General features: G+C 42.5%; 2 protein-coding genes across 5 annotated transcripts in view; one reads left to right on the plus strand and one right to left on the minus strand.

The window, feature by feature from the left end:
- The window catches only part of sv2 (synaptic vesicle glycoprotein 2), a 78,931-nt gene extending 71,305 nt beyond the window's left edge, over nt 1–7,626 (plus strand). The window contains exon 12 of the mRNA XM_070863962.1: nt 1,579–7,626. Coding sequence (XP_070720063.1) covers nt 1,579–1,762 — 184 coding nt within the window. The 3' untranslated portion in view covers nt 1,763–7,626. The remainder of the gene's footprint in view (nt 1–1,578) is intronic.
- Nucleotides 7,627–9,315: 1,689 nt separating this feature from the next.
- The window catches only part of cpeb1a (cytoplasmic polyadenylation element binding protein 1a), a 62,244-nt gene continuing 50,460 nt past the window's right edge, over nt 9,316–21,099 (minus strand). For all 4 annotated transcript variants that reach the window (XM_070865119.1, XM_070865120.1, XM_070865122.1 and 1 more), the window contains exons 10-12: nt 11,757–11,851; nt 11,600–11,680; nt 9,316–10,984 (exon numbers count right to left, since the gene is read on the minus strand). In XM_070865119.1, the coding sequence (XP_070721220.1) occupies nt 10,874–10,984; nt 11,600–11,680; nt 11,757–11,851 (287 nt within the window). In that variant the 3' untranslated portion in view covers nt 9,316–10,873. The remainder of the gene's footprint in view (nt 10,985–11,599; nt 11,681–11,756; nt 11,852–21,099) is intronic.

The raw sequence follows: 21,099 nt of genomic DNA on the forward strand, positions 1-21,099 counted from the left end.
TGGGCCTCTGCTCAAGGAAGAAGCGGAGTGCCCTCAGGCCATCCTGGTGAGGGATGGAAGTGTAGAGGGATTGGACGTCGATGGTGAAAAGGAGACGGTTGGGGCAGGGAAACTGTTAAAATGACAGAGGGGTCGTGGATGGAGGTGGGAAGAAAAAATGTCAAGATAGAAAGAAATCAGTTCTGTGGGGCAAAAACAGACTGAAACGATGGGTATAAAGTATGCTGACTGGAGTTAGCATTTAATCTTGGAGGAACTCTGCCACTGTTCCCTTGGTGGCACAGGTCTGCCCTAAGGCATATGTACAATTAAAACCTAGACACAAGAAGGATAAGAGGGCATTTTGGCCCAGTGAAACTCATCCGGCTAGTGATTATACCAGCTCTAAAGCTTTTGAAATAACCTGCCAGCCAAGGTAATAAGATTTGTTCATCGCCCTTTCGGTAAAGAAATTCTTATTTATTTTTAACTAAAGTCCTATGCTTTATTAGCCTGGGTTATTTATATTTAACATTGTTTTGCCTCAGTGAAACTCCACATTAACCTCCTTGCTAGACTGTAGAACATACCCTACACACTTGGCATTCTCTCCAGTGCATGTACATCTATTAATGGCGTGGGTGGATCTGTGAAGCTTTAGCATAATTTCTCGATCTGTACTCTACTCTTCTGGGTGCGAGAGTAATGAGAGATCCTAATACTAAATACTTTGTGTGCGTGACCTGCCAATAGAAGATATGCCTAGTTTTTAAAATTGATGCTGCGCAGACAGAGAATGGTTACTGCAAAGATTATTGCAGCTTGGGATTGTTATTTTTCTGCTTCTTCATGTCAGCAAATCACCGTTAAAGTATTGTTTTCAACTAGAAACAATGCTCTCAATTATAAACTGCTCTAATTATCCCCTCCTTTCTCATCCAGCTTCACCTGGTCTGGATTTCCCATGTTCAACATCAGAGATTGATTGTTTTCTTTCAATTGTGGCCTTGCACACAGGGAATAGTGACCAAGTGTACTCTTTAGGTGAAGTGAGATTATGGTGCACTGGTGTAATCCAGGTCCCATCTCTCAACATGCTATCCTTAATTTAATGTAAGTTATTATCCACAATACATTAAATATCATGCCACGTTGTGCACTTCCTGTCAACAAATTCCATCATTAAATTCCTATGGCTATGTTAATGGGAACTACCTCAAGTTGCTGTAATTACAGCCTCCTGCAGTGGTGCTGCAGTGTCCCCACTGGCAGGCGGGTGCAATTATAAGCAACCATCTAAATGCAGGCATAGGATTTTACAATGGAAAGAGCTGCCAGCAAGCATACACAGATGCAAGGTATTTAATATATAAAATGAAGTCTTTAACCTCAGTACATACAACTATTATAGTAACTTATATTTATTAAAATGCAAACATTGCTAGGAGTACATTTAAAATAGTGGCCCAGCCTGCATAATGTTGCTTCATGCTAATTGCAGTAATTTGCAAAACTACCAGCACAATTCTAATGAATTGAGGTTAATTTAGAATTTAATATCTTGATAAGTTGAGGACTTTAAACAATTTGTCTCGACAGATCCTCCGCCCTCGGAATGTTCAGTGGTATCAGCCGAGTGGCTGCCATTTTGGGAAACATTGCGTTTGGTCAGCTGGTTGACGTAAATTGCATCGTGCCCATCCTGCTCGTGGCAGTACTACTTTTCATTGGGAGTCTGGCTTGTCTCAAACTGCCCAACACCAAGAAGATTGAGTTAAGTTGAGAGGAGAGGAGACTCTGCTGATTGATGGACCATATCCAACTAGTGCCTTGATCTATGTAATGTTTTAAACTTCAGCTAGGGCTCTGGTTAGCCCTTCAGTCAGTGAGTTCCTTGGATGTGTGTTGTAACAGGAGGGAATACTTTGTGCCATATACCCCAGGAGTCACTGGGAAATGAGTGTTCAGGAACTAATGATACTAGTTTCATGGAGAGAAACTAGACTGACCAGCACAAGGCAAAATGGTGCATTTGATGCAGAGCCTCAAAGCAAGCTCCTTCTGCTTCAACTTAACCACATGCTCTTTGAAAGTATATATGGGATCAGGGAGTTTTGTTAAGTAAATTAGCTTTCCAGATATAGAATACTGGAGGTGGGGAAATCTTCATTGATTATGTCTACTGTAATTCCTACCTGTCCATGTCAAAATAGATAACAGTAGCTTTACTTAGCATCCAAACATGACACTCTAGCTAAAATAAGACCATGATGGATTTTAAAAGTATTTCAAAATTAGCAGCCAATGCCAAATAGCAGATATGGTTACACAGGACAAAATACAATACAACACTTGAATAGGTGTCATTTGCAAATACTACTTGGAAAGCAAGTGTAAATGGAATAAAGCACAAATCTAGGGTACAGATAGACAAGATTAAAAGTAGAGACAAAACTATGGATTCATTTCTAGAGGGATAGAATTAAGTTAAGTCAGGAGGTAGGAGGCAGGGGAGAAGGTGCAAGATAGATTTACAACTGAGGTTATACCAGGGGGCCAAAACTAAGGCCTTAAATCTAAAAGTCACCAATGAATCCAACAGGGAGTGTAGAAAATGTCTTTACCCAGTAAATAGAATCTGCAACCTGCGACCACAGGTTGAGGCACATAGCATGGATGTATTTAAGGGGAAGGTAGATCAACACAAGGGAGAAATGAATAGGACATACTGATACTTAGGGGTGGGAGAAAGCTCATATGGAGCATAAACATTATACAGCACAAAGTGTCCATTCTATAATGCTCTTTACCTGAATTCAGGGAGAGGGAATGGTCTAGTGGGTGGAACATACATCAATGGTATTGGATAGGAATAGAAACATAGAAAATAGGTGCAAGAGTAGGCCATTCAGCCCTTCAAGCCTGCACCACCATTCAATATCATGGCTGATCATTCCCTCAGTACCCCTTTCCCGCTTTCTCTCCATGCCCTTTAGCCGTAAGGACCACATCTAACTCAGTCTTGAATATATCCAATGAACTGGCATCAATGACACTCTGCAGCAGGGAATTCTACAGGTTAACAACTCTGCGTGAAGAAGTTGCTCCTCATGTCAGTCCTAAATGGCCTATCCCTTATCCCAAGACAGTGTCCCCTGGTTCTGGACCTCCCCAACATCTAACCTGTCCAGTCCCGTCAGAATCTTTGTTTCCATGAGATCCCCTCTCATCCTTCTAAACTCATGTATAAAGGTCCAGTTGATCCAGTCTCTCCTCGTCAGTCCAGCCATCCCTGAAATCAGTCTGGTGAACCTTCATTGCACTCCCTCAATAGCAAGAATGTCCTTCCTCAGATTAGGAGACCTAAAACTGAATATTCCAGGTGAGGCCTCACCAAGACCATGTACAATTTCAGTAAGACCTCCCTGCTCCTATACTCAAATCCCCGAGCTATGAAGGCCAACATGGCATTTGCCTTCTTCACCGCCTGCTGTACCTGTATGCCACCTTTCAATGACTGATGAACCATGACACCCAGGTCTTGTTGCACCTCCCCTTTTCCTAATCTGCCACCATTCAGATAATATTCTGTCATGTTTTTGCCACCGAAGTGGTTAGCCTCACATTTATCCACATTATACTGCATCTGCTATGCATTTGCCCACTCTAACCTGTCCAAATCACCCTGCAGCCTCTTAGCATCCTCCTCACAGCTCACACCGCCAGAGTTTAGTGTTATCTGCAAACTTGGAGATATTACCCTCAATTACTTCATCCAAATCATTAATGTATATTGTGAAGAGCTGGGGTCCCAGCACTGAGCCCTGCGGTACTCCACTAGTTACTGCCTCCCATTCCGAAAAGGACCCGTTTATCCCAACTCTGCTTCCTGCCTGCCAACCAGTTCTCTATCCACGCCAGTACATTACCCCCAATACCATGTGCCTTGATCTTGTTCATCAATCTCTTGTGGTACCTTGTCAAAGGCCTTTTGAAAGTCAAAATACATCACATCCACTGGTTCTCCCTTGTCCACTCTACTAGTTATATCCTCAAAAAATTCTAGAAGATTGGTCAAGCATGATTTCCCTTTCATAAATCCATGCTGACTTGGACTGATCCCGTCACCGCTTTTCAAATGCGCTGCTATTTCATCCTTAATAGATTCCAACATTTTCCCCACTACTGATGTTAGGCTAACCGGTCTCTTAATTACCTGTTTTTCTCTCTACCCTCCAGTCCATAGAAATGGATCCAGAGTCGATAGACTGTTGGAAAATGATTACCAATGCATCCACTATTTCTAGGGCCACCTCCTTAAGTTGAGATGCAGACAATCAGGCCCTGGGGATTTATCAGCCTTCAATCCCATCAATTTCCCCAACACAATTTCCTGCCTAATAAGGATATCCTTCAGTTCCTCCTCCTCACTAGACACTCAGTCCCCTAGTACATCCAGAAAGGTCATTTGTGTCTTCCTTCGTGAAGGCAGAACCAAAGTATTTGTTCATTTGGTCTGCCATTTCTTTGTTCCCCATTATTAATTCACCAGAGTCCAACTGCAAGGGACCGACATTTGTTTTCACCAATCTTTTTCTCTTCACATATCTATAGAAGCTTTTGTAGTCAGTTTTTATGTTCCCGGCCAGCTTCCTCTCATACTCTATTTTCCCCCTCCTAATTAAACTCTTTGTCCTCCTCTGCTGAATTCTAAATTTCTCCGTCCTCAGGTTTGCTACTTTTTCTGGCCAATTTATATGCCTGCCTCTTGGATCTAAAACTTATCCTTAATTTCCCTTGTTAGCTACAGTTGAGCCACTTTCCCCGTTTTATTTTTACTCCAGACAGGGATGTACAACTGAAGTTCATCCATGTGATCTATAAATGTTTGCCATTGCCTATCCACTGTCAACCCTTGAAGTATCATTTGCCAGCCAATTCACACCTTATGCCATCGAAGTTAGCTTTCCTTAAGTTTAGGACCCTAGTTTCGGAATTAACTGTCACTCAATATTAAAAGAATTCTACCATATTATGATCACTCTTCCCCAAGGGGCCTCACACAACAAGATAGCTAATTAGATCCTTCTCATTACATCACCCAGTCTAGGATGGCCAGCTCCATCCACATATTGGTCAAGAAAACCATCCCTAATACACTCCAGGAAATCCTCCTCCCGCATTGCTACCAGTTTGGTTAACCCAATCTATATGTAAATTAAAGTCGCCTGTGATAACTGCTGTACCTTTATTGCACACACCCCTTATTTCTTGTTTTATGCTTTCCCCAATCTCTACTAGTTTGGTGGCCTGTACACAACTCCCACCAGCGTTTTCTGCCCTTTGGTATTCCGCAGCTCCACCCATACCGATTCCACATCATCCAAGCCACTGTCCTTCCTTACTATTGCATTAATTTCTTCTTTAACCAGCAACACCACCCCACCTCCTTTTCCTCTGTCTAGCCTTCCTAAAATGCTGAATACCCCTGGATGTTGAGTTCCCAGCCTTGGTCACCCTGGAGCCAGGTCTCTGACGCCAATTACATCGTATCTATTAACTGCTATCTGCAGTTAATTTATCCATCTTATTCCGAATACTCCTCGCATTGAGGCACAGAGCCTTCAGGCTTGTCTTTTTAAACACACTTTGCCCCTTTTGAATCTTGATGTAATGTGGCCCTTTTTGCCTTGGGTTTCTCTGCCCTCCACTTTTACTATTCTCCTTTCTATCTTTTGCTTCTGTCCCTCCCTTCTATTTCCCTGCATAAGTTCCCATCCCCCTGCCATTAGTTTAACTCCTCCCAACAGCACTAGCAAACACGTCCCCTAGGACATTGGTTCTGATCCTGCCCAGGTGCAGACTGTCTGGTTTGTACTGGTCCCACCTCCCCCAGAACTGGTTCCAATGTCCCAGGCATTTGAATCCCTCCCGCACCATTTCTTAAGCCACATATTCAGCTGAGCAATCCTGCGATTCCTACTGTAACTAGCATGTGGCACTGGTAGCAATCCTGAAGGTCCTACTTTTGACTAACTCCTAGCTCCCTAAATTCATCTCATAAGACCTCATCCTGTTTTTTACCTATATCGTTGGAATGATATGCTAGCTTTGAGGGAAATGAGGAAGGAATTGAACTTTGGTACAGGTTGGTGTAAAATTGAGAGACTGGATAGATGTGGGGAGGATGGGGAAATCTAGAACTAGGGAGTCAGACAATGAAGGGATGGCCATTTTAGGACTGAGATGAGAATTTCTTCACTTAAAAAGGCGTGACTCTTTGGAATTCTCTACCCAAGAGCTGCGGAAGTATATTCAAGATAGATCAATTGATACTTGGATACTGAAGGAATGGAGTGCAGAAAGGTGGAGGTAGATGATCAGCCATGATCTGCTTGAATGGCAGAACAAGCTCAAAGGGCCAACTCCTACTCCATGTCTTCATGACTGGTGTTGGATTCATTATAGTATCCTTTACATGATTCAGGACTAGTCAGTCAATTAAAAGTTTGAGGAAATGTTCCTCGGCTTTGTTTTGCTTCTGAAAACTAAGAGCAGTAGCATCACTAGTGGGCAGTAATAGGAACCTGGATCAGATTACAGCCTACAAAATATTCTAGTATCACTGGTCAACAGTAATACTATACCAAAGAGCATATCAATGTTGGGCAGTGTTAGGCAAGGGTATTATGGCAGATGGTACAAAGATAAGTCATGACTATCTCCATCTACCTAAATGCATGGCAGAACAGGTGGAGGGGCTGAATGGTTGCCTTCCATTGCCAAGACACAAGCAACTACACTGGTGATAGGGACACTGAACCCCTGATTTACATTATAGACCCTTGTGTGTAGTAGCACTGAAAGCATGAGTTATAAATTCTTCTGAAAAGAAACTGGCCTCAATTTAGCACTTAGCATTATAACTCTGGCCTATGCCACTAAAAGAACCTCATTAGTACACATCTAACTCACTATTGCTTTGGTTGTCTTACCAAGATGTGTGCCAATTGGCTAGATATGAATCTAGTTAGCCAGTCAGTCCTGCTCCTCACTTCCCTTCCATTGCTGGCCTGTGGCCTGAGTAAAGATCTATTGTAATTACAAGCTGTCCATGTCAAAATATAAATGTGCTCATCTTCAGAATGTTGCAGTCTGGCTAAAGGATCAAAGCATCTAATTATCCTGAAACCCCCCCCAGACTAAGTGGAACTCCACAAGGATTGGTGCTCTGATCACTTCATTTATAGAACGATGGAGAGTTGCCCAAACCTCATACAGCTGGTAGGCAGATCCTGGTACTTGAGATTTATGGGGATCTGTTACTTACATTTTACTGTGCATATTTTCCAGTAAATTTACAGGACCACACAAGTTTGAGTGCATCTGATGGTCATTCAAGCAGACATTAATGTACATCTGTATTTCTGCCCTGCAGCAATGGAGAATGGTATAGAATCCAAGTGTTGGTAGTACTGTAATAATTACAGCTCTGCCAACTGCAGTATTTAGCTGCACTTCAGAACAATGCCTTACTTTGATAAGATTTTTAACCAATTGTACACTTTCTCCCCTACATTTGTAATTGATCTTGCTTGCTGTGCATATTGAACCTGCCAAGAATAAAATTGGTTATACATCTGTAAATGATAGGAGTGCATTTTACATCAGGTTATTGGCTTCACAAATTTTAACTAAGTGTTTGAAGAACATTATCCACAATTGTACTTCACAGTTCAATACTTCTAAAGACCTCTAGTAATTTTATAGCTGCTTGTTCAGTTTTATTTGCCATCCAGATCATGAGGTAGCAATGGGAGCACACAGGCAAAGTAGAGCTGGGCTGATGTCTCTTGCCCAAGTCTGGCACCAAGGAGCAGAGTCCTAAAGCCAGTCAATTGGTTGTGGTGGAGTCAAAGGGAAGCCAGTGGCTAGACACATACCAGACAGGAATATTAGTACTGTTGTCAGGCTAAAATCAACAGACCTTCCCTGTGTCATAATTTAGGAGGGGCACTAGTCACCACCAATTCTGGCATTTAGCTTGATTCAAACTCCAAATGATGTAGCCCACCTCAGTCCAAGCCTGCATATATGGCTACATCCTATGGGGAATTGCTCAAATATGCCAATGACCACCATGAAAAGCTACACCAATATCTGCATCCCAAAATAGCTCACAAATGAGCCCTCATTCACTCACCACATTTACTCACTCCACTGCCTGGCACAGTCAGTCTTCAAAGTGCACCATCTGGAACAGCCTCTAGTCTAACTATCCTCCCCCTCTGCTACCAGTTTGGTGGAACTGTACAGACTACCTGTAGGCATCACTGCAGCAACTCACCAAGCTTAAATTTGACAGCACCCAGACAGAAGGAAGATAACAGCAACTGCATAAGCTTATTCCAACTTCAACACTAGACAGGCATTTCATAAATGCCATGACAAAAATCCTATAAAATTATCTGCCAAAGGCAATCAAAGCATCAATGACTGTAGCAATTCAGCAAGGTAAACTGCCACAGATCAACTAGGAAATGTAAAAATGCAGCCCAAGAACAAAACAAATACCACTAGTGCTAAATTCAGCTGGATCTGGCTTTGAACATTTAACACTAAGATTTTACATGCAATTATGGCACTGATTCAACAAGAGCATTTTTACCGTGCAGATGCTACACATTGGTAAGCTGGCTGTGCCTGATGGATATTGGTTCAGGGATTCTGCAGACTTCAGTCACACTGCTTGAAGGTGTAGCCCTGTGAATTTAAACTCAATTGTGCAATTCAATTCAGTGTACAATCCAATCTCCCACACAACACAAACTGAATTCAGTTATAGCCAAAGCAAAAACAGAAAATGCTAGAAACAATCTGAAGGCCAGGCAGCATTTGTGGAGAGAGAAAAACAGTTAACATTTCAGGTCAGAGACCCTTTGTCACAAATGGAAAAAAGTTTCAGATTTTAAGCAGATGCAGAGTCAGTTGCTTCTAGTTTCCTTGTACAAGTAAATTTGATTACAATTCAAAAGATGTGAATAATTGGTAATGTAACTCAAGCATTAAACCAAACATGGTACAAAGGTAAATTAAACTGAGACTTCCCATGTCGAAACTTTGTAAAGTGAATTTAGGTGGGGTATTAAAATACATCATATTAAGGTTAATAGAAGAGACAACAATTCACAAAGCCAGGCATGAAATAGCAGATCACTGAATTGAGTATTCAAATCAGTTTTAGTCCTGAAGTGTGGATAGCACCCAACAGATGCAAGTGTAAACTGGATTAATTGTACATGAATCAAAATATTGAGCAGCAGAGGGACTACTTGATGATTTAGAAACCACACTATTTATTTAGAATTTGTTTTACTGGCAATACAGTAACAGCAATTTGAATCACAGGATATGGACAAAAATAAAAATCACTCCACAACATATTTATACTGTGAACATCATGGGTTTTATTCCATTTGGGTCTGTACTTACAGCAAGTCTGGATGTCAATGGCCAGTGTGCTCCATTCATTGGTCATGACCACACTGAAGGATTGCTACAATTTAATCACTGCAAGTTCAGCAATACATCAGCAGATGGATTACTGGGATGTGTGGCCATTATGTACAATATAGGCTCCTTTGTGCCCCTGGTTTAGTGGAAGCAGTGAGAAACCTTTGCACTATACTGGTACATATTAGACATGTTCAACGCTAGAGTTTCTGCTTCAACAGCTTTATTTTTTTGTGCCCAACATTTAACAGCTTACTCCACAACTTCAGGTAACTGCAGTCACACCTGCATACCACAACAGTGAGGTAGAGACCTTACTAATGCCCAACAGCAGCTGGGCGAGCGACAAGGCAACAGCTCAGCAAAAAATAAAAATAAAGTTAAGGACACTGGTTCTTTGGCACACAGCTTCAGATCAAAAACCACAAGAGTAAAAACCTCTTCAAGTAACTTAGAGACCCAAGCAGCTGCTCAGCTGGCTTCTGCAATAGCTTCTCATCCTTTTCAACAGTAATGAGCAATTGCCCGAATGGGGCCCCAAGCCAGATAACTCTGCCTGGCCCGGCCATGAAACCCCTTCTGCTCAAGTACAAAAAGAAAAACACATCATCAGTGAGAATGGTGATTTAAAAACCTCTACCTACCCATAGTGCAAATTAAAAAGTGCAAAAGAACATCTTAAAACTATGTACAGCAGCTCGAATGTCGTTATTTCAGTCCAGTTTCTAATCCATAAATCCACACCAATGGTTGCAAACATCTTGATTTACAACAATGACCCAGGGTCCATAATAGCAGCCCCAGACACAAAAATGTTAAAAGCCGCCAGGAAAGAGTCACGGTTGTGTTTGACTAAAACCTTTTTAACAGTGTAAAAAAAACTGGTCAAAAAATGAAGCCTTAAAAAGGCAGTTGCATCTGTAAAAACTGAGCGTAAAATATTGAATTTGATTGCTAAATAAAGCACTCCTCTGCCTCTTCGTTAAGTAAAAAACCGGCTGAATATTCACCAGTATCTGCGGTCCTGATGGAAAAAAAAATTTAAAGGCACTGTATGGCAACCGCTAGTGGAAAGGTAATGAACTTGCAACATTGTCAAAATGCAAGGAATGTAAAAAAGCCTAAAAATCTAAATGTGAAGCCATTTGCTTCAACACCTTCAAGACCTGGCTATCACCTCGGTGCAGAACTTTTGTCTGGGAACTGCTGTGGTGGGCCCCAATACCCCATGGAATTCACTGTGCATAGTGCGATTGTGAATATTAACAGCAAATAGCAAGTGCAGGAGTGAACTTCAGTCCATAATCGCTGTTCCCAGTCTGAGCCAATCCCAGCTCAACACTCAACTGAAATAGAACATCGCACGTCTTCGCGGCGGTTTCTAGCTGGAGTCGCGGTTCTTCTGATTGCGCATCAACGGGCGGTGGTGGCGGAGGACCTCGAGGGAGTGCTGCCACTGCCAGCATGAACGACAGAAATATTTGAAGCAGACCTGTAGGAAGCAGACCAAGGCAACTGGCTTTAGTTACTGGTACAGTTGAACGGAGCTAAGCTGATACATGTGCATCTGACCAAAGTTAATACAAAGTAGATGGGAATCCTAAGCCCCAAAGCTTATTTTATTTATTTTAAGTTCAACATCCACCAAATCCAACTGATTTGGGTCAAATACCCCATCTAGCTGAAGCAACCTGGGGTTATTGGGCTTCAAGATTTAGAAATTCCAAGCCGTATCTGGTTAGACTGATGCAATGCGATTGCGACATTAACCGCGCAGCACGACAAAACTGGACAAAGCACACTAGGCAACAAACCTGCAATGGTGATCTGCCAAGTCAATTCTGCTGCATTTGAACCCACTTACCTTGTCATTCCGAAACGCAGTTCAATAATCCACTGATTAGTCTACCTAGTTTCGAACTGAGATTATAGACCGATAAGACAGACAATGAGCAGGTTCAGCCATAATACTAAGCACACCCTAGCACACCGGACCAATGGCTAAAGATTATTTGGCATCATAGCACTAATTTTCAAAAAAAAAACAGGAAATTATCTGGGATGAACAAAGCATTGTGTTCCCATCCCAGGCCCCAAGAAAACTCACTGGATCTCTGCAGAAGAATGGTCCTGGCTGAGCATTGCATGCCTGACACATGGAGTCCTCCAGGTAGGGATCAATCTGCACCTTTAGCAAGAAAGATTTCAGTAAGTCAGAGACCATTTCTGCCATCAAAAGTAAAGATTCAGAATTCAGGGTTTACCTTTTTAGTGAACTTTGGAGTCTTTATCTCTACAAAGGCTGCTCCAACTGCATTCAGGTAACTGCGCTGGTTATTAAAAGTGACTCGACCAGAACCTAATTACAAAGCAAACTAAAGATTCAATTAGCCATTACACCATCTACATTGTAGATGTATAATCTCCAATGCAGGTTGATAAACTTGAACCACACATCTCAAGTCACAAAGCAATTCATATACAATAAATTACTTGCAATGCAATTAGTGGGCAGCTCTTATCAATCTTGCTTGGAGCAAAATTACATTCGTAAATCTATTCTGGATATCTTTGGCTATAGCTCCATCCACTATCAGCTGAGATTATGTACTCTAGTTCCTGGATCTTGGTTGCACTGGTTTTCACTGCAATTCACCCAAAATGAGAAACTGGCACAAAAGATTGCAGAATTTGTGATCTTTTGCGCTAGTTTAAGCATCATCGTGCTAGAAACAGGCCATGCCCCCAGGATGAATTAATCACAAATGGAACTTTCTGCAAATTGGAAGCACCAGAAATTGTGGGTTCTTTTGGAAGGACACATAGGAACATTTAAAAAAGTTTTTAAAAATTCATTAAAACTGACTAATGTACCCAATATAACTAGCAAATGGTTCGATGTTTTTAAAGTAATTTTCAATAATTTAAAGATCATGTTATTCAGGTGGAGTGACTGCTTAAAAATGCTTAGTGTGATAACCCATTTTCAGCTAAATCAAAATGGTACCTAGTTACCACATCAAGGTATATTTTTTTTAAAGCTACTTTAAAAATATTAAACTTTCTAAAACACTGCCCAATTGCACTGGTTCATGGCAGGTTTTGCATTCGGGGATACAAAACACTTCAAAACTTGCGCCCAAAACGGAAACTCTACCCGAGTAAAGGAGACACCAGGGGAAAAATGTGCAGCAGATCCTTGTAGTTTCTCAACCAGCTCCTACAGAAATGTGATGCATGTGGTAACACTCCCTCCACATTGTGAAAGAAACAGCCTTAATTTGGAAAGGAAGAGACATTGCAATAAAGGTAGCAGCTACAGAACCTCTTCTACACACAAAGATCACCTCTGGGTACTATGCAGCCTTTACACAATCGGGAGTAACTGAAAAACCCAAAAACCAAATTAAAAACGACCTAATTTTCACTACAATCCTCTGCAGGTACATTTGGAAGAAAATCCGACTGACAAAGGTGAACTCTTGCAGTAACAAGTATTTATAGCGTCTTTGATGTACTGAAATGTCCCACAGCACTTCACAGGAGTATAGACACAAATTTGACATCGAGCCGCATAAGTAGAAGTTAGTGCAGGTGACATGGTCAGAGGTAGGTTTTAAGGAGCGTTTGAGGAAAAAAAAAGGAGGTAGAGAAGTTTAGGAAAGGAATTCCAGAGCTTGCGGCCCAGGCAACAGAAGGCACAGCCACCAATGGTTGAGCGATTATAATCAGGGATGCTCAAGAGGGCAGAATTAGAGTGTAGACATCTGAGGGGGGGGGCACAGAAGGAGGAGGAGGAAGGAGAGAGGGAAGAGAGGGGGATTGTGGGGCTGAAGGAGATTGCAGGGGTAAGGCCATGGAGAGATTTGAACACGAGGATGAGAATTTTCAAATTAACCAGGAGCCAATATAGGTCAGCAAGCACAGGGGTGATGGGTGAGCAGGACTCGGTCCAAGTGGCTGAATTTTGGATCACCTCTAGTTTACATAACAGACCAAGATCCTGGATTCCTGGTGTGTTGCCATTACTGCTCACGTCTAAGCAATTGTACTATTGCCAAACTTCACTTACAACAATTTCCAAACTTAGAATAGTTGGCATTCGTGCTAGGGAATGAAACTTTAGCACCCAGTACTGCAGAACAAGGTATTGGCTGCAGAGCAGAGTCCTCAAACTGCACTACACTGGTTATCTGGCGGCTTGAAAAATGTTGGTTTAATACCAAGAAATGAGGGCTAGTAATCTGGGAGACTTCCATCCCATCCAATATTAACCCAAAAGTACCAAGCAAATCAACATCCAAGCCAGCGTACAGGTATGGTCCTTAGAAACTTCTGCACAAAAATGATTAGGACATCGCAGGCACGACACCTCCTCAGGATAACTTGGGATGAGCAATAAATGCAACCTTGCCTACATTTGAGAGTTATTAAAAAATCCTGTGCATTTTCACAGATAATCTGAAAGTATACACAATTCAGGAAGATTGCTACAACAGGCATATAAAAAAAATCAGCAGTCCCTCAGAATTGAGGAAGACTTGCTTCTACTCCCAAAGTGAGTTCTTTGATTGCTGAACAGTCCAATAAGAGAGCCATAGACCCAGTCACAGGTGGGAGACATTTGTTGAGGGAAAGGGTGGGTGGGGCTGGTTTGCCACGTGATCCTTCCGCTGTCTGCACTTGACCTCTACACGCTCTTTGCTTTGAGACTTGAAGAGTCAACACCCTCCCGGATGCACTTTCTCCGTCTTGGGTGGTCTTTGGCCAGGGTCTCCCAGGTGTCAGTGGTAATGTCACACTTTACCAGGGAGGCTTTGAGGGTGTCTTTATAACATTTCCGCTGCCCACCTTTGGCTTGTTTACCAAGGAGCTCCGCATACAGCATTTGCTTGGCGATATATCACCAACGATGTCTCCGCAAGATCCTGCGAATCCCCTGGGAGGACAGGTGCACCACATCTGTCCTCGTCCAGACTAACATCCGCAGTATTGAAGCACTGACCACACTCGATCAGGCCATAGTTCGATATAAAACACTATAGCCAACAGCCTTGCTGGAATATATGGTAGCCAAATAGAATTTTTAGAATTAAAAGCAGGATGCCGAGACACCATTGCATTCAACAAGCCAATCTGCAAGTTCCTCGACCTAAATTGAACTGTTTTGGTAAACTATTCTTGCACACACACAAAGCTGGCATTCAAGGGAAAATATGCAGACACCAGGTGATTCCACACAAGCTGCACAGGGTCCCCAAGACAATACAGGCAATAAGATGGCTATTGCTGCCATAGCACAACACAGCATTAGCAATGGGTACTGCCTGGCCCAAAGGGGCAGTGGACTGGAAATGTTCTTCCGGCAACAAGTGCATAGTGAATGGTGAGCCAAGCTTGGATTACTTGTGGCCCACTGTCTCCGGGGAGAATAAATCCAACCACAACATACTGAACACCATGTACAGACCAGGGTGAACACACTCCATTTCTGGGAGACTCACTTTCTCTCTCCCATTTGGGCAGAGAACAGTCATACTTCCTAAATTGGCCCAGAGATTTATTTATTCATTCACAGGATGTGGACATCACAGGCAAGGCCAGTATTTATTGCCCATCCCTAATTGCCCTAGAGTGGCTTGCAAGCCAATTTCAAGGGGCAGTTAAGAGTCAACCACATTGCTGTGGGTCTAGTGACATATTACTGCACCCTGTCTGGGAGTGCATAGGACCAATACTCAGATGGCCTTATTATGCATGGCTAGAGCTTTCTTTTCTCTGGCAGAGAGCAACCATTTAAAGCAGACTGCTCCCAAAGAGCAAGCATGGCCCTTGCATAGGCCAGGAGAGAACTAGTGCACAAAACTAGGGAAATGTCTAGCTTATGGTCCAAGACTGATACCACTCAAACTAGTGTTACTATTCAACTCATGTTGGAATTTAGAGAATTCTACAGGAACTGGAAAGTCTGAATCCACAGGTATGCCCTACTGAAGAGTAAATAGTGCATCCTCAAGCCGATCCTGCCATTTAATTAGAACATGGTGGACCTGTCAACTCCATCTTGGTTCCATCACCCTCAACACAAAATCTATATCCAGTTTTGAAAGTTTCAATTAACCTCCCTACCACACTCACCTGGGTGGAGGGGGGAGGAAAGAGAGAAAAAAAAAGAGTGGAAGATGGCATGAACTAGATTGCCACTACCCATGTGTGAAGTGCTTCCTGGTATCAACCCTGAATGGACTAGCTCCCATTTTATTATACTCCCTATTCTGGACTCCCAGCAGAAGAAATGGTTTCCTTTTTTCTACTCTAGCCTGTCCAGAACTTGCTCCAGAAACTCACTGGATCCACATGGGGAGCAGACGCTCAAGCCCTCAGTACGGTAGTACTTGCCCTGGTGTACTCTACAGCGGAGTACTGCTCTCCAGATTTGACATGCGGACTTGATAGCCATGCTGTTGGATGTCCAGCTGAATTTTACTGAGAATCATCACTGGTACACTTTTGCCACCACCAACACACCTATGCTGTGAATATGCAGTCTCCAGAGAATACAACCACTACACCAGCAAAGACATACCAATCCAGGCAGACTTGAACAACCTACCACCAACCCAAAAAGGCTATTTTGGACCATCGCTGAAGCCGTTCAGCAATCTCCCTCGGCCTTAATGACAGACGGCGAAATGCTTGGAAGAACTGCGACATACAGAATGGATTCCTTAGAGGAGCCAACATTACAGGCTAAAGTAACAAACCTCTCGCAAACAATGGACAACCATCAACTGCCTCAACCCGGTCATGGTCGATGCTGCCACCTCCTCCACAGGTGAAAGATTAAAGCATCCCCATTATGTGACGAGCTTCTAACCAGACTCTGGAGCACATTGAGTACTGCCCTCAGAGGGAATTTACAGGCAGTCTACAAGATGCCTACGCTGCTACACTGGAAGCTTTGGCCTGGATATGTGACTTGGGTATTGATGTTTGATTTGTTACTACCGTAAGAAAATAGTACTCCAGATGAGATCTAACGAGAGCTCCATACAGCTGCAACAACTTCCACCCCTTGACACTCCTACATATACACACACCACTCCAAATTTAAGAGGTTGTTAGACATGATTTACCCTTTTACAAATCCATACTGGCTGTGATCAGCTCATATTTATCTAGAAGCTCAGTCACTGCCAATAACAGACTCCAGTAACTTCCCACAATGGATATTAGACTAGTTTATTTATTGCCTTTAATAGCTCCTGGAGAGTTTTGGAAGATCATAACTGAACAGCAACAATTTTCTCACCTACACTTAATACCCTGGGGTATTTTAGATCTGGCAATATAATAAAGCAGGAGGAACCCCCAGGTGCAAAGATCATTAAACAGTCAAACAGGTACAGAAAAAAATCAAAGGTTAATAGAATGCTGGCCTGTGTGTGTAGAGGACTAGAATACATGGGGGGGGGAGGAGAATAGAAGTTATGCTACAGCTATACAAAACTCTGGTTAGACCACACCTGGAGCACTGAGCAGTTCTGGGCACACCACCTTTGGGAGGATATATTGGCCTTAAAGTACAGCATGGGTTTACCAGATTGATACCCGGACTCCAGGGGTTAAATTACGAGGAGATTACACAAACCAGAGTTGTATTCCCTGGAATATACAAGGTTAAAGGGTAATCAGATCAAAGTTTTAAGGATATTAAGGGGAACTGAGGGTGGAGACACACTATTTCTGCTGGTTGGGGTCTAAAAATTAGAGCCAGAATGTTGTGAAATTAGGAAATTATTCTACACAAAGGGTGATAGAAATATGGAACACTTCTGCAAATGGCAATTGATGCTAGATAAATTGTTCAATTTAAAATTGGAGGTTGATAGATTTGTGAACCAAAGTTAAGGGATGAGGCAAAGGTGGGTATATGGAGTTAGGCCACAGATCAGCAATGATCAAATTTAAATCCCAAAACATGAGGGGCTGAATGTTTTACCCCTGTTCCTATACACCAGCGGGTTGCTAACCATTTTTTGGGGGGTGGCCAGGCTGAGGGAGTGAAGGAAACAGCCAAGGACCCATCTCCTAGTCAAGCAACAAAATCAACAACCTGGTGATGCAGCTCCAGAACCTTGTTCCAACATGGTGCAAGAATCAGACAAGTATGGTCATGCAAGACAGACATGTTCAGCATTGTACATCACATACCCTTCAGGAATTGGTCTTTCTGCAATCATTAGATACAGAAAAAAGTTTGAAATGGACGGGTTGAGAGAAAAGGTTTATAAAATGTATCACTATGCAAGCCTCACATTTCACCTATTTTTCAGCCTGGAGTCACAAAATGAGTTAAGAAAGCTCATTCCTCTTCCCTAGTCATAGGTAAACCATTTATTGTTTAAAAAAAAAAGGTATTTGAAAGTAGGAAAGAACCAATTACCATATTCAGAAATCGTCAACTAGAACTCATTAGAAATTTGACATCCAGCAATTGTAAAGCTCACACCCAGACACATGATTTTCCCCCCCAAAGCTACATTCTATTGCAACCTCTGCATTTATATTTACACTGCCAATCTGAATACTGCCAAATCTACAACTGTTTTGTATCCACATTCAGTTGGTATAGCATTTCAGGTTTAAAAACTCCATCTTCTCATGTAGCCAATACGATGCAAAACCCAAGTCTAGTTCACATTTTCCCATTAGCTCTACTAGATCACATTACAAACTGGATCCAAAGCAGCTGTAGGCACTTACCATTGTCTACATCAAAATTAATGGTCTCAACCAGATCAGGACAGTGTTCTTCCCAGACCATGTATCAATGAGTTACAAAGCAAAGGAGTCACCTGCCGAGTCAGTTTGGGGGAAGGCCCACATCGAAACTGATTCTCAGGTGTGTTACAAATATCACTAACCAAGGGTGCAGACAAGCAATTCACCAATGTTGCACTTAAGCCAGCCAAGGTTTGATTTTCCCAAAGTTCTGCAGTTATGCTGCCACTGTTGCAAATTTGTACATGGAATACTTTCTATATTAGCTAGAAAATTTCACAAAGAAAAATCAGCAACTGTGGCCAGCACCTTGCAACAGCTGGCAAGGACAGCAAAGCTTTCTGGCTCTCACACAACACAACAGCAGCACTTCAGTCACTTGGTCTCCCAGTTAGTTTGAAGTGTCCGTCAAACCAATTTATATTTATGCAATCATTCTGCAATGCAAGCTCCATTGGCACAAATCACTTGCTAGCTCAAAGTTATGGTAATTAATACAACTAGTGCCCAAAAACCATTTGGCAGTTTTTACATAGAAACATAGAAAATAGGTGCAGGAGTAGGCCATTTGAGCCTGAACCACCATTTGATATCATGGCTGATCATTCCCTCAGTACCCCTTTCCTGCTTTCTCTCCATGCCCCTTGATCCCTTTAGCCATAAGGGCCATATCTAACTCCCTCTTGAATATATCCAATGAACTGGCATCAACAACTGTGGTAGGGAATTCCACAGGTTGACAACTGAGTGAAGTTTCAGTCCTAAATAGCCTACCCCTTATCCTAAGACTATGTCCCCTGGTTCTGGACTTCCAACATCAAGAACAATCTACCCACATCTAACTTGTCCCATCCTGTCAGAATCTTGTATGTTTCTATGAGATCCCCTCATCCTTCTAAACTCCAATGTATAAAGGTCCAGTTGATCCAGCCCATGTCAGTCCGACCATCAGTCTGGTGAACCTTTGCTGCACTCCTTCAATAGCAAAAACATCCTTCCTCAGATTAGGAGACCAAAATTGAACACAATATTCCAGGTGAGGCCTCACCAAGGCCCTGTACAATTACAGCAAGACCTCCCTGCTCCTACACAAATCCCCTAGCTATGAAGGCCAACATACCATTTGCCTTCTTTACCACTTGCTGCACCTGTATGCCAACTTTCAATGACTGATGAACTATGACACCCAGGTCTCGTTGCACCTCCCCTTTTCCTAATCTGCCACCATTCAGAATATTCGGTCTTCACATTTCTGTCCCCAAAGTGGATAACCTCACATTTATCCACATTATATTGCATCAGACATGCATTTGCCCACTCACCTAACCTGTCCAAGTCACCCTGCAGCCTTAGTATCCCCCTCAAAAGGTCACACCACCACCCAGTTTAGTGTCATCTGCAAACTTGGATATTACACAATTCCTTCATCCAAATCATTGATGTATATTGTAAAGAGCTGGGGTCCCAGCACTGAGCCCGGCAGCACTCCATTCCGAAAAGGACCCGTTTATCCCGAGATTGCTTCCTGTCTGCCAACCAGTTCTCTATCCACATCAGTATATTACCTCCAATACCATGTGCTTTGATTTTGCACACCAATCTCGTGTGGGACCTTGTCAAAAGCCTTTTGAAAGTACAAATACACCACATCCACTGGTTCTCCCTCATCAACTCTACTTGTTACATCCTCAAAAAATTCAAGATTTGTCAAGCATGATTTCCCTTTATAAATCCATGCTGACTTGGACCAATCCTGTCACTGCTTTCCAAATGCGCTGCTATTTCATCCTTATTGATTCCAACATTTTCCCCACCACTGATGTCAGGCTAACTGGTCTAGAATTACCCACTGCGTCTCTCCTTTTTAAAAAGGGGTGTTACATTAGCTACCCTCCAGTCTATAGGAACCGAGACTGTTGGAAAATGATCACATTTGGGAAATGCACCCACTATTTCTAGGACCATCTCCTTAAGTACTCTGGGATGCAGACTATCAGGCCCCAGGGATTTATCAACCTTCAATCCCATCAATTTCCCACCTAATAAGGATTTCCTTCAGTTCCTCCTTCTCACTAGACCCTCAGTCCCCTAGTACTTCCGGAAGGTTATTTGTGTCTTCCTTCGTGAAGACAGAACCAAAGTATTTGTTCAATTGGTCTGCCATCTTTGTTCTCCATTATAAATTCACCTGAATCCGACTGCAAGGGACCTACGTGTCTTCACTAATCTTTTTCTCTTCACATATCTATAGAAGCTTTTTCAGTCAGTTTTTATGTTCCCAGCAAGCTGCTTCTCATACTCTTATTTTCCCCCTCAAACCTTTTGTCCTCCTCTGCTGCATTCTAAATTTCTCCCAGTCCTCAGGTCTGCTGCTTTTTCTGGCCAATTTATATGCCGCTTCCTTGGATTTAACACTATCGTTAATTTCCCTTCTTAGTCACAGTTGAGCCACCTTCTCCGTTTTATTTTTACTCCAGACAGGGATGTACAATTGCTAAAGTTCATCCATGTGATCTTTAAATGTTTGCCATTGCCTATCCACCGTCAACCCTTGAAGTATCATTTGCCAGTCTATTCTAGCCAATTCACACCTCAAACCATCAAAGTTCCTTTCCTTAAAGTTCAGGACCCTAGTTTCTGAATTAACTGTCACTCCATCGTAATAAAGAATTCTATGTTATGGTCACTGTTCCAAGGGGTCTCACAACAAGGATTGCTAATTAGTCCTTTCTCATTACACATCACCCAGTCTAGGATGGCCAGCTCCCTGGTTGGTTCCTTGACATCAGTCTAGAAAACCATCCCCAATACATTCCAGGAAAT

Source organism: Pristiophorus japonicus, chromosome 21 (genome assembly GCF_044704955.1).
Source record: "Pristiophorus japonicus isolate sPriJap1 chromosome 21, sPriJap1.hap1, whole genome shotgun sequence".
Classification (NCBI taxonomy): domain Eukaryota; kingdom Metazoa; phylum Chordata; class Chondrichthyes; family Pristiophoridae; genus Pristiophorus; species Pristiophorus japonicus.